This window comes from Rattus norvegicus, chromosome 10 (genome assembly GCF_036323735.1).
Source record: "Rattus norvegicus strain BN/NHsdMcwi chromosome 10, GRCr8, whole genome shotgun sequence".
In the NCBI taxonomy this organism is placed as follows: Eukaryota; Metazoa; Chordata; class Mammalia; order Rodentia; family Muridae; genus Rattus; species Rattus norvegicus.
The window spans coordinates 85764815-85778266 of NC_086028.1; the positions used below are offsets into that span (position 1 = coordinate 85764815).

A 13452-nucleotide genomic window follows, 5' to 3' on the forward strand; every position below is an offset into this window, starting at 1 on the left:
CTTCAGACATCAACATACGGGCACCTCTGAATCTTAGGTCATTTGGTTCCCATTCGTTCTTCCTCTTGGCTCTCCTCTCCACCCCTCCCCAGGGGAGACAGTCCAATAGAAGACTAGGAAGCCTGTGGCCCAAGGGATACAGTAGAATGAGCTGCTCTGGAACCAAGGGAGTCTGTCTCCTGTCTGCCCCCCTCCCTGTTCCAGCCCTTCCCTTTCCCCGAATCCTGAATGGATAACTAATTGATTGACAGCTCTGTGACAGGGTGACAGATTGGACCTATGCTCCACACCCATTTCTCTCGCTGTGGGGAGTCTGGCCTCACCTGGAAGGAGGGTTTGGGAGGAACCTAGAGGGCTATATAAGGAGGCCTGGAGCAGCATGCAGAGCAGAGCAGAGCTGACCTACTGCCACAACAGCTAACCGTTCCCCCAGCTCTGCAGGTGAGAAACTGGGAAGGGAGGAGAAGGGCATGGAAGGGCATGGAGGGGCATGGAAGGGAAAGGAAGGGAAGGGAAGGGAAGGGAAGGGAAGGGAAGGGAAGGGGAGGGAAGGGGAGGGAAGGGAAGGGGACAATAGGGATTAGAATTGACAAGCCCAGGGCTGGGGATTTAGCTCAGTGGTAGAGCCCTTACCTAGGAAGCGCAAGGCTCTGGGTTCGGTCCCCAGCTCCGAAAAAAAAGAACCAAAAAAAAAAAAAAAAAAAAAAGAATTGACAAGCCCCCTTCCTATAAAGGCTCCAGGCCACGGTGTCTCCAAAGATGGGGCCCTTTGCTTAGCCTAGAATGGAATTGAGTCTCAGCTCTAAGGCCACACTGTTGTCCTTGATTCCCACTCAGGACCACTTCACTCAGGACCCAGTCATGATCCTGGGGTTCCTGCCAGTCAGGGAGGTGAGCAAGCGAGGGCTTTTCCCCCATTGCTAAGATGAGAAAACCACGGTCCAGAGGCTAGGAATTACTAGACTTTAGTAGGCAGTGCTAAGGCTGCAGCCCACAGCTCTGGATCCCATCTCAAGCCCTTTCCTAGGCCAGGGCTATCTAAAGGAACATCCTGTGATAACGAGAATGCTTTAAATCCATACTTTCCTACATGGCAGCCACTAGCCACATGGGTACTTACCACCCAGCTAATTCAAAGGTAGAAAAATTGAATAGCAATTCATCCAAATGTAAGGAGCCACAAATAGCTAGTGACTGCCATATTTATCAAGCTGTATGGCTCGTATTGGACAGAATGACTCTCTCTAGCATTGTTTCCCCTATTCTTTTCAGTCATCCTTCTTGGTAGGGTATCGCTCTAGCCCAGACTGGCCTAGCACCCACAGAGTCTTAAACATAAGGCACTCCTGCCTCAGCCTCCCAAGTACTGAGATAGAAGCAGGAGCCAGCATATCCAGCTACGATTTTTCAACATTTCTTTATTAGCCACAAATGTTTCTCTCCCACAGAAAATCTAGTCTGAAAATTTTGTCATAAAAAGCTAATGTTTTAAAGGGTTTTTCTGTTTGTTTGTTTTCGTTTTTGTTTTTGTTTTTCAAGACAGGGTTTTTCTAGTACCACCCTGCCTGCCCTGGAACTAGCTCTGTAGACCAGGCTGGCCTCGAACTCAGAGATCCATCTGCCTCTGCCTCCTGAGTGCTGGAATTAAAAGCATGTGCCACCACGCCCAGCTTCTAATATATTTTAATACACATTTTTCTTATGGGGGAAAGTTTTTTTAAAAAAAAAGGAGCAAAAGCAAAAACAAAACAGAAAACATCAAGTCCAAAGAACAGGTAAGGTTTGGAACTTGATGTTTGCTTGGGCATTCCACTTTAGGTCCGTGCTGTAGTTTCTCCAGACTCCATTCACCCTCCTGCTTAGCTGCAAAAGCTGGGGTTAATTTTTTTTTTTCCTTAGCTGCATAAGTGCAGTTGCAGGCTGCTCAGCAGCTAAACACAGTGGAGCCTCTCCTCCAAGGTTGCCTAGCAACCATGTGGCCCAGCCCCCGATGGACATGCTGATGGTCTCCAAGTGACAGTGTATGATCTATAACACCCTTTAGTGTGCGTGCATCTTTGTCGTTGTATTTTAAATTTCCCTTTAAGCTCTAAGAGTCACCTAAGAGTCACTGGACCTAGCCTCATCTGGCGGAGCAGTCTGGAAAAACACTGTTCTATGGCTATTGTTTTTTGCATTTGAAATCGTGTGTGTGTGCATATGCATGTGTGCTGTGTGCTTGTGTGTGTGTGTGTGTGTGTGTGTGACACATTTGGGTGGCAATGCCAGTGCCCATATGGACATCAGAGGAAGTCTGTTGCTCTATACCTTATTCCATTGAGACCAGATCCCTCTCCCTCTCCCTCTCCCTCTCCCTCTCCCTCTCCCTCTCCCTCTCCCTCTCCCTCTCCCTCTCCCTCTCCCTCTCTCTCTCTCTCTCTCTCTCTCTCTCTCTCTCTCTCTCTCTCTCTTTGTGTAGCCAGGCAGCTTAGAGCCCATCCGGTCTAGCCCTTTACCTCTGGGACTGTGGAATAGCCCCATCTTGAAACCCAGCTCTTTTCCCTTCTCAGACAAGATGCCTCGACTGTGTGTGTGCATGCTAGTCTTAGTGCTGGCTCTAGCTACCTTCTCGGAAGCTTCTTGGAAACCTCGCTCCCAGCTACAGGATGCATCCTCTGGACCAAGGACCAATGGGGCCCTGGAACAGCACCAGCTAGAAAAGCTGGGCCCAGCCTCTCACCATCGGAGACAGCTGGGGCCCCAAGGTCCGCAACACTTCATAGCAGGTAGTAACTGCTGACCCAGGCAGATTTGGCCATGGTTCCCCCATACTGATCCCACAGTTCCTTGAGACTTGGCCTTCTTCTCTCCATTCTTACCTCCTGTCACCTCCTTAGATCTGTCCAAGAAACAGAGGCCACCAATGGAGGAAGAAGAGGAAGCATACGGATGGATGGACTTTGGTCGCCGTAGCGCTGAGGAAGAAGACCAGTATAACTAGCAATGCTCTTCCAGAGCCCAGCCATCTCCAGCCACCCCCAGCTCAGTCCTTACAAAACATATTAAAAATAAACTAGCTTGCAATGTATCCCTGAGTCCTGTCGTGTACTTGACTGGAGAGGGGTTGAGGCAGGAAGGAGAGCTGAGTACACCTTAGAGGCAGACCAAAGAGTAGCACTGATCAAGAATCTACCTGGGTTCGGGTTATGGTTAGAGGTTAAGCAGTTAAGCTTTTACAGCTCTTTCAGAGAATTCTGATTCAGTATCCAGGTCACATATAGCTGGCTTACAGCTGCCTATAAGTCCAGTTCCAGGGAATCCAACCCTCTTCTCACTTCCTTGGATGCACCTAGACACATAGAACCTAATTTAATCACACACACACACACACACACACACACACACACACACACACACACACACAATGTGTGACTCTAGGAAGGTTTAAACCTTCCAAGGCTGTCCATTCCATTTATAATGAAGCCATGACTCCATTCTAAAGCCCTGTGCTAGCCGAGGTGCCTTCTTCCCATCCTGGGGAATCCAGTCCATTCCTTCCCCTTCCTTTCCTCACACAGACACATCATGCTCTTTCCTGCTCCTTTGTCCTTGGTGTTCTCAGTGCCTGGGATGATCTTCTCTCTGCCCAAACATGGCAGCCTCCACTTCCTCCTTGAGGTGCCCCTGGCAGACTTGCCCTTTCTGTTCCTCATCCTTCAAACAAATTTCTTCAGGTGTGTAGTTGGTTTCTCGCCCACTCACATCTGCCTTCTCATACAGGTGGAAAACGAAGCATGAGATGGGTACCCAGAGGATAAGAGTGCTTACTGCCCTTTTAGAGGAATCTGGCTATAGACCATTATTTTGGCCAAACTGGGCAGAGACAAGTTTCGGAAGATAAGTTTCGGTGCTTCTCACCCCTTGAACGGACTCTGAGTTATTTCCTACTGTCTCCCAGACTTCCCCAGCTGGACTCTTCAGTTGCCACAGCAATAGTTCGCTCAGCGACTTTCTCTATGGACTTCCTCCCCCTTCCCAACCTCAAATCCCCACTCCTATCAGGGTTCCTGTGGTTCTTGGGGACCACCACCCAAATAAAATGCCTACAATCCTGGCTTCAACGCAACATAATAGGCTAAAACAAGCAACAAAGCAATCCCCTCTTGTAAAGCCCCAGGGGAAAGGGAAGGGGGCTGTGATCCTTCGGGTGGGATGCTGAGAGGCTAACCTGTAACTGCCGGCCTTCTCTAAATCCTCTGGGCTGGAAGACCCTCTACCTTGCTGGAGGTGAGCAGCCTCCCTTGTGCTGGAGACCTTGGGAAGGGCTCCCAGAGACAGACCCTTCAAAAGATAGTATGTCTCCACAAGGTCTGAGCCTGCCTCCTTAAGGCTTCTAAAACAGGAACTAAGACCAAACCTGAGCATGTGGAGAAGCACTGTCCTGGATAGGGGAGAAAGGCCTACTGACTTCAAAATTTGGCAGGATCTGAGTAAACTGGAGAGATTCACCAGGAGGAGCTGGACAAACACACAGGGGAATGGACATCCGAGGCTGGAGACCACTGCAGTGGACCTAAGCAAGTAGGGCAAATGAGGGCTCAAGATCTGGGCAGCATCTCCATGGGACTTTTCATCCTCGGAAGGACACCTGGAGTCAGCACTCATGTCCTCTATAGACAACCTTCTTGTAGCTTGAACAAAAACAATGCTGTACAGGAACTGCACTGAAGATGTCAAATTGTCACGGTGGAGTATTGGGAAGGGGTCAAAGGGCTCAGCGGTGAACATGATAGCAGAGAATTACCATGTAGGACAAAGGAATCCGCCAGAGCATGGAGTGCTCTACTAGGAACACAGAAATGCCATGGAGAGGGAAGTGAGGCACCACCAAGAAGCTGTCCCCTCCTGGTTTCTGGAGAACCACAGCAGGTCTGAGAGCCACGTGTTGGCAGAGTTGATTCCTTCTTTTTTTTTTTTTTTTTTCCGGAGCTGGGGACCGAACCCAGGGCCTTGCGCTTGCTAGGCAAGCGCTCTACCACTGAGCTAAATCCCCAACCCCGAGTTGATTCCTTCTAAGGATGACTTGCTGGCAGCCTTTGGAAATGTTCAGCTTGTAAGTCTCTACCTTTATCCAAAAATAGTGTGCTTCTCTCTCTCTCTCTCTCTCTCTCTCTCTCTCTCTCTCTCTCTCTCTCTTTTGTGTGTGTGTGTGTGTGTGTGTGTGTGTGTGTGTGTGTGTGTGTGATGTTTACTAAGGACATCAGTCACACAGATTACACACCCCCAATGACTTCATTGTAGTTAATTACATCTGCGCATTGGTCCTATTCTAAAAGCCACACTCTGAGCTACTGGGGATTAGATCTGCACAGAAATTGGAGAGGAGTTACTCGGCTTGGTGGCTCACACCTGCAATCCCAACATTCCAGGATTCGAGGCAGGAGAATTGCCCTGAGTTCAAGGCCAGCCTAGGCTATAGAGTAAGCTCCTTTCAACACATAAAACAAGCGCTAGAGATGGATCAGCAGTTAAGAGTACAGACTGGGGGTTGGGGATTTAGCTCAGTGGTAGAGCGCTTGCCTAGCAAGCGCAAGGCCCTGGGTTCGGTCCCCAGCTCAGGAAAAAAGAAAAAAAAAAAAAAAAAGAGTACAGACTGTTCTTCCAGAGAACCTGGGACCCACATCTTGCCTCATGACTATCTGTAACGGCAGTTCCAGGAGCTCTGACACTCTCTTCTGACTTCTGGTAACACCACACATGCACACGGCATCCTTACATATGTATGGATCAAACCCCCATACGTATAAAATACACTTAAAAATCTTCAAAGATCTACGCCATGGCTAATGGACGAGCTGCTACTGCATACCTGGCCTCGTTGGTGCTTTAGGGATGGTAAAGTTACCAAATGGACATAAAGCAGCAATGTTACCATCCATAACAAGGCAGACTTTATTGTCATAGAAAAGCTAAACGGAAGCGGGCAAGCAGGGGTCCCAACTGCAGGCTTGACTATGGTCGATTCTACCACGGTGATTCAGTACATCAGAGACGAAGAACAGAGGAGCCAATAGTTGATCCAGCCGGAAAACTAATCCTTTGCTTGGCTTCCAAATCCACTTGGGTTCCCAAAACAGCTACTGATCAGGGTGGGTGCGTACTGGGGAAAGAGCCCCACACGGAGTTCACAAGCTAAGCTATTGAGCCCAGGGCCTGAGCCAACACTCACCCCAAAAGACCCAGAAAGCCGTGGTGTCAGAGTGTTAGAGGGGCGGCACAGAGAAGCCTGTGGGGCGCCACACAGGTGTCTCACCCAAGGCGCAGTGAGTCCTTAGGCATACCTTGTAATTTCTTAGTCTAGGAGTGTATAATTTGGATAAATAAACACGACAGCCAATAGAACCTCCGTCTTAATTCCCTGTGGTGAGGAATACGAATCATTATGGTGGGAAAACAAAGCGCAAGCCCCCGAAGTTGCCCTATTGCTCACAATATCACAGGTCCGGTGAAATAGCAGAGACTCTTCCTTAAAGACTTAAGGGAGGCCCAGTGTCGGTGTTGGTGGGAGACAGAGGCAGGCGAATCTCTGAGCTCAAGGCCAGCCTGGTGTACAGAGCAAGTTCCAGTACAGCCAAGGCTGCACAGAGAAACCCTGTCTTGGAAAACAAAACAAAGACTTAAAAGAGACAGGAGTGACGTGGCCTATTAGACAGGCCAAGCCTGGGTCCTGGAGAGACAAGGTGGGCCGTTGCTATCCTGGGAACTGCGAAGATCGCTGACGTTACTAGAGTATCATAGCACCACAGCCTCTGATGCGCGCTGAGCTGACGAAACGCTTTTTCCATCGGGGGAGCGGGGAGGATCAGAAAGAGTTCTTCTCCAGTCACAACAGACCACAGTACACGTTCAAACAGGACATGTTTATAATCAGCGCCAAAGTACCTGTGCTAGACAGGGACGCCAGACTGTCGGCTGCTAAGCTCTTTCTTAGAGGGCGAAATAGAAAATAGTTTAGGCTTAGCAAGCTAAGAGGCAAAACGTCAAAGAAGGTAGGGGGATTCTCAGATAAGAATCTGGCAGTTACAGATGGCGGGAGTCTGTAATCACAGCCCTTGAGAGAGGGTTGGAAGTCCAAGGTCCGCCTGGGCTTCATAGCAGCCCTTCAGCACCCAAGCTGCACCATAGGCCCTTTGCTTTCTTTTCTTTTTTTCCTTTGAGGCAGGGTCTAACTGCAAAGTAGACCAGGCTGGTCTGAAACTCAAGACGGTCCTCCCACCTCAGCCTCCTGAGTGCAGAACAGGCATGGACCACCACATGTGACTGTAAGAACAGTCCATAAAGGGGTTGGGGATTTAGCTCAGTGGTAGAGCGCTTGCCTAGCAAGCGCAAGGCCCTGGGTTCGGTCCCCAGCTCCGAAAAAAAAAAAAAAAAAAAAAAAAAAAGAGCAGTCCATAAAGCCAGGAGTTCTAGCGCCTGCAAGATGGAGTCAGAAGAACCCGGAGTTCAGAGCCACCACTGTTACGTTGTGAGTTCAATGTCAGCCTGGGTAAATGAGACCCCATCTCAGAAGGAAAAGTAGAGTAGGCGGGGAGATCCCTCTGAAGGTAAGAGCACTAGCTGTTCTTGCAAAAGAGCCCCGTTCCATTCCCAGCACCCGCATGGAAACTAATAACTGTCTGTAACTCAGGGGATCCAATGACTCCTGGTTTCTTTAACCCAGAGCAAAATACAGACTTGAAATAAAAATGTCTTTGTTTTTGTTTTTGAAGACGGGGTTTCTCTGTGTAGCAGCCCTGGATGTCCTGGACCTTGCTTTCAAAAGTGTGTGTGTGTGTGTGTGTGTGTGTGTGTGTGTGTGTGTGTGTGTGTACATATATAAATTTAAATTTATGTATATTTAAGTATATATTTATATATATTCATTTTTATATATTAGGAATTCACTCACTATTCTGGCCTTTGGAAGGCTAAAACAAGAGGGTTGTAAGTTCAAGATCAGCCTAGACTATATATTGAGTCTCCATTCCCTCAAACAGAAGGAAATCAGAGACACAGGCTTCCTGGGGAAGGGATGGGCAGATGGATTTAGAGAGGGAGCACAGATCGCATGGATCTCTATGACTCCCATCAGTGTCCACCCAGGAGCTCTGCTGCAGAAAGGTGCCGAACACCTTTCAGTGGATAGAATCTGAGGGGGGTCAATCAGCTCGATCACTGTACCATGGGTCTATGAATAGAGTGACCAAGGCCATGGTGGTAGATACAGAGGTCGTCATGGACCTGTAGTCTAGTGATTTCCTCAGAGTTGATACAGTCCATCATGTCAATGGGCATGGTGTTATACTCCTTTAATCTCAGCACTTGGGAGGCATAGGCAGAAGAATCTCTGTGAGTTTGAGGCCAGCTTTGTCTATAGAGAGAGTTCCAGGACAGCCAAGGCTACATAGAGAAATCCTATCTCTAAAAACAAACAGGACTGAAGAGATGCCTTAGCTGCTCTTCCAGAGGTCCTGAGTTCAATTCCCAGCCACCACACATGGTGGTTCACAAATGGGATCTGATGCCCATTTCTGGTGTGTCTGATGACAGTGACAGTGTACTCATATACATTAAATAAATAAATAAATGTTTTTTTTTAAAAAAACAAAAAGATTCAAGAAGTAAACAACTAGGGGTTGGGGATTTAGCTCAGTGGTAGAGCGCTTGCCTAGCAAGCTCAAGGCCCTGGGTTCGGTCCTCAACTCCGAAAAAAAAAAAAAAGAAGTAAACAACTGACAAGCCTCAGGAAGTTCCTGAAACTGACCGGATGTACAAGGCCCCTAACCAGTAAGGACTTCTAAGGATACACAGAGCAGCTGAGGCTGGAAGAGGCTGTCCTGCTAAGCTTTCTAGAAGACAGCTCTACCCTGTTGAGCTGCTTCCAAGTTGTTCCGTGAATTTCAGGGTCCCAGTCTCATGAGTCATCGTACTTGGATGGGTTTTCAGTGATGCACCTACCCTTGAGTCACCTCTGTTCCTATAAGTAGCCCCTAACCTAAACTCTCGTACATAACCCCAGTAAACCCATGGATTCACCAAATGGGACTTTAGTGGTATTGTCACTTTTTTCCTTGTCTGGAATGAATAGGCACAGTGTCATTTTTTTTCTTAGAAAAAAGCTAACTGGAGCGGGGCAATGTAGTTCAGTTAGTAGAGTGTTTACCTAATATGCACACTCTTGGCTTCAGTCCCCAGCAACCTTTAAAATGGATATAGTGGGGGCTGGGGATTTAGCTCAGTGGTAGAGCGCTTACCTAGGAAGCGCAAGGCCCTGGGTTCAGTCCCCAGCTCCAAAAAAAAAAAAAAAAAAGAGAAAAGAAAAAAAAGAAAGAAATTTATTCTAAGTATTGTAATTACTACCATTTCATTTTCAGAAACTAAATTCAAGCTCCCAGGCCCTAGGGAAGCTAGGGACTTCCCAATAGCTGAATAGCTTCTGTGTGAACAGTTGTCTGAGTTCTGCTATCTCAGGGACAACTTCTCCATCTTGCTGGTGGGGTCAAACAAGTTTGTGTTCCCAGTCCTAGGAACAAATGCCTATCCCACTTCTCCAAATGTTTTAATTGTCTGCTGTTATCCAGTAAAAAAAAAAAAAAGAAAAAAGAAAAAAAAAGAAATTGCTGTTATCTAAACTAAGGTGTATAAGTTATAAAAATACATAACCAGTCGCCTGTTATGCCCTAACTCCATACAGCTGACCCACTCCTTTGTCCCCGTATCACTCTGAGCTCTGAGGCTAATGTCAAGGACAATGAATTAAGGACCTTGAAGCCAGGTGCCCTGGATACAGCCCAGTCTCCAATAGGTACTCCCTTGCTTAACCCATATTGTCAAAATGCAATTGGATAACACTGAGGCTCCCCCCAGCTCCCTCCTGGCTTTGCGTTCCCATTCTTGAAAATGCAATATAGCTTCCCCTCGGGGACATAGTTCAGATCCTCAACTGGCCACCTCCCTGAGTGCTCAGAAAATAAGCTCCCATTTTTAAGCCTCCATATCTGAAGTGAGTTTTCTTGGATTCTACCCTGAACCCAACACTAGAACTAGGGATGTAGCTCTATGGTTGGGCACATTGTAAGTACGTGTGAGGCCCTGGGTCCCTAGTACCACAGCTGCTTCTTGGCCATGTTTGGGACTTCCTATCTGCAGGACAAAGGAAAGGTTAGGGACTATCAGAGGTTACTGAAATGGATATTTCTGGTTTCTTTGGAAGCTCAGTTGTGTCACGGGATGTTTCTCTGGGATCTGTCTTGTGAGAGGTTATGTGACATTTTTCTGGAAGCTGTCTAGTGAGAGGATGTTTTCCTGAAACAGACACAGGAGAGGACGTTTGGCTGAAGCAGACACTTGTGAGGGTGCAAGACGTTTGAAAGAGTCTAAGATCATGAAGTCACACAGATCATGAAAGGATGCTCTTGCACTGTTATGCCTTGCAACGCTTCCCTGGTCTTTGCCGGCCTTCATTCTGTAGAGAGAAAAGCAGCAAGGAACTTCTCACGGTATTCCCACTGATACTTGTCGTCTCTGCTGACTCATACCGACTCTGCACAACCTCGAAGTTTCTGCTGGATCGAGCCGCTGCTACTGATTCATGTTTGCTGTTTGCTATTGGACTGGACTGCTGTTACCCTGGCAACAAAGAGTGGAAACGCCCCCAAAGAACTACGTCTAAACAGGTTCCACAACTCCCATTCCTATAAGCCTTCTTCTTCCCTACCTCTCTGGTCAGTGGGCTAGAAGGGGGATTGAAGCATTCTAGAAGCCTAAATAAAGTGGGTTTAGAAAGAACTAAGAACCTACAGGTCATTGTCCCCGCTTTCCATGAGGGAAAGCCTCGCCTCAGGACAAGAAGAGTCATGTCTAGAGGCTCTGTGTTTCCAGTCACAAAATAAACATAAGTAGGAAATTTGAACGACCTGGCCTGACAAAGGCAGTGGGACCAAGGTTCAGATTACTCAGAAGTGAAGATTCAGGCCGTCCCATGAGGAAGACAAGGTGGACCACTGGAGGGCTCTCAGGGAGGAGAATGCAGAACAATAGAGGGAAGGCATTACAAGGATCATTTAGGGTTCTGGATGGACAAGCACCACCTATACCATTCTATACCATTTGTCCTCTGGCTACCCTTGGTTTGTGTTTTTGGTTTTGTTTGTTTTTGAGACAAGGTCTCACAGTATGGCTCTGGCTGACTTAGAACCTGCCGCTATGGAAACCAGGCTGACCTCCACCTCAAGATCCACCTGCCTCTGCCTCCCAAGTGGTGGGATTAAAGGCATTCACCACGATACCCAACAAGTCATTACATTTATTTATGTATACACGTGTGTGTATACACATGTACACATACATGTCACAGTACACATTGGGTCTGGTTGTCCTTTTCTTGGGAGTGTTAGTATGTATATGTGTGGTGCGTGTGTGTATATGCAGGTGCACGCATCCGTCCATGCACTCAGAGACCAGAGAAGGCTATCAGTGTCCTGCTTCATAATCTCTGCCTTATGCCTAAAGACAGAGCCTCTCAGTCAACCTTGAACTAAACTCATAGCCCCAAAGCCCCAGCAAAGCCCCTGGTCTCCATGGTGCTGGGAATTCCAGGTATTCAGGCTTGCACAGCAAACACTCCTACCCGCTGGGCAACCTCTCTGCTTTTTGCTTGAGATAATAAGGTCTGGCTGTAGAGCCCAAACAAGCCTTGAACTCCAGATCTACCCATTTCTGCCTCTGAGAGCCGAAATTGCGGCTATGTTCTACTGTTCCTAGTTTTTTTCTTTAAGATGCTATAACCAGCTAGTAGCTTAAAGTAAGGCCAGTTGGAGGGATGGGTTGGGGGGAGGGGGAGCACATGCCTTTATCCCACTACTCGAGAGGCAAAGACAATCAACTCTTTGTGGATTTGAGGCCAGCCTGGTCTACATATTGAGTTCCAAGTCAGCCACAGTTTCAAAAAGAAGGGGGGTGGGAGTGGGGAGGCAACCCTGCGTGTTTACCACATAGTGCTATAAACTGCAAGTAGACAACTTCCCTTCCTACAAGACTTGTAGGTGAGACTTGCCTTGGCTCTCACCTTGGCTCTCACAGGTCTGTTTAAACTTAAACTTTTTTTGTTTGGGTTTTTGAGATAGGCCTTATGTAGCCCTGGCCGTCCTGGAACTTACTAGGTAGACCAGTCTGACCTTGAACTCGTAGAGATCCTCCTGCCTCTGACGCCCAAGTGCTGGGATTAAGGGTGTAATCACCACTCAGACTCGGAGGAACATTGCAACTGTTTTAAGATTTGGGGGATTCCTAGAGATATACTGAACACACCAACTAACTGATCTAAGTTTTTTTTTTTTTTTTTTTTTTTGGTTCTTTTTTTCGGAGCTGGGGACCGAACCCAGGGCCTTGCGCTTCCTAGGCAAGCGCTCTGCCACTGAGCTAAATCCCCAACCCCACTGAGCTAAATCCCCAACCCCCTAAGCTTTTTAAAAGAACATTTAGTGGATCATTATGCTTTAGAGATGAAGAATCACCCCCAAATCTTGTAAGTTAAAAGCTTAGCATAGCAGGTAGACCACTGGGCTTCCTTGTCTCAAACTTCTCCATGTTAGCTTCTTGTTACTTATCCACTACCTAAGACTATTTTCTGCAGTGTCTTCAAAGTGACCTGCTTATTCCTATTCCAGGTTTAGGGTGTTTGACCTAAGCCAGATGGCACCCACCCACCCCCCCACACACACACACACAGTTTATCTGTTAAACTAGAGCACGGGGACAGAGGCAGATGGGTCAGGAAAGAGAGCCTAGTCAGCTTCAAAAACTGGGCTCAACTCAGCACTACCACCAGCTCTTCAACCCCTGATTACTGAACCTGCCTGAGTCTCAGTTTCACCACCTTCAAATTCACATCACATCATCTGGCACCTCACTGTCATGGGTTACATGCATTTATACTTAGTACAAAGTCATTGGCATGTCAACCGATATCAATCAGTCTTCTCTCCGCAGCTCTGTTCCCAAACAGTACACACACACACACACACACACACACACACACACACACACATACACACACACACACACTGGCACACATACTCACACATACACACATACACAGGCACACACACACACACTGGCACACATACTCACACATACACACATACACAGGCACACACACACACATTGGCACACATACTCACACATATACACATACACAGGCACACATACATACACACTCACACACACTCATACACACCCTCACATACACACACTCATATACAGGCACACACACTCATACACACACACTGACACCCATACACACACACTCATACACACACACTCATACACAGGCATACACACTCATACACTCATACACAGACACACACACACACACACACACACACATGCACGCACACACATCGCCTTCCCTAAGGAACACAACTGAGACAGGGC

At 47.6% G+C, this 13452-nt stretch overlaps 1 protein-coding gene across 2 annotated transcripts; it reads left to right on the top strand.

Annotated features, from left to right (window-relative positions):
• The first annotated feature begins 401 nt into the window (after positions 1 to 401).
• Gast (gastrin) lies at positions 402 to 3067 on the top strand. Of its 2 annotated transcripts, NM_012849.1 has the most exon segments (3): positions 402 to 441; positions 2550 to 2765; positions 2877 to 3066. In NM_012849.1, coding segments are annotated over 2 exon segments (315 nt in total). In that variant the 5' UTR covers positions 402 to 441; positions 2550 to 2554; the 3' UTR covers positions 2981 to 3066.
• Positions 3068 to 13452: the final 10385 nt, after the last annotated feature.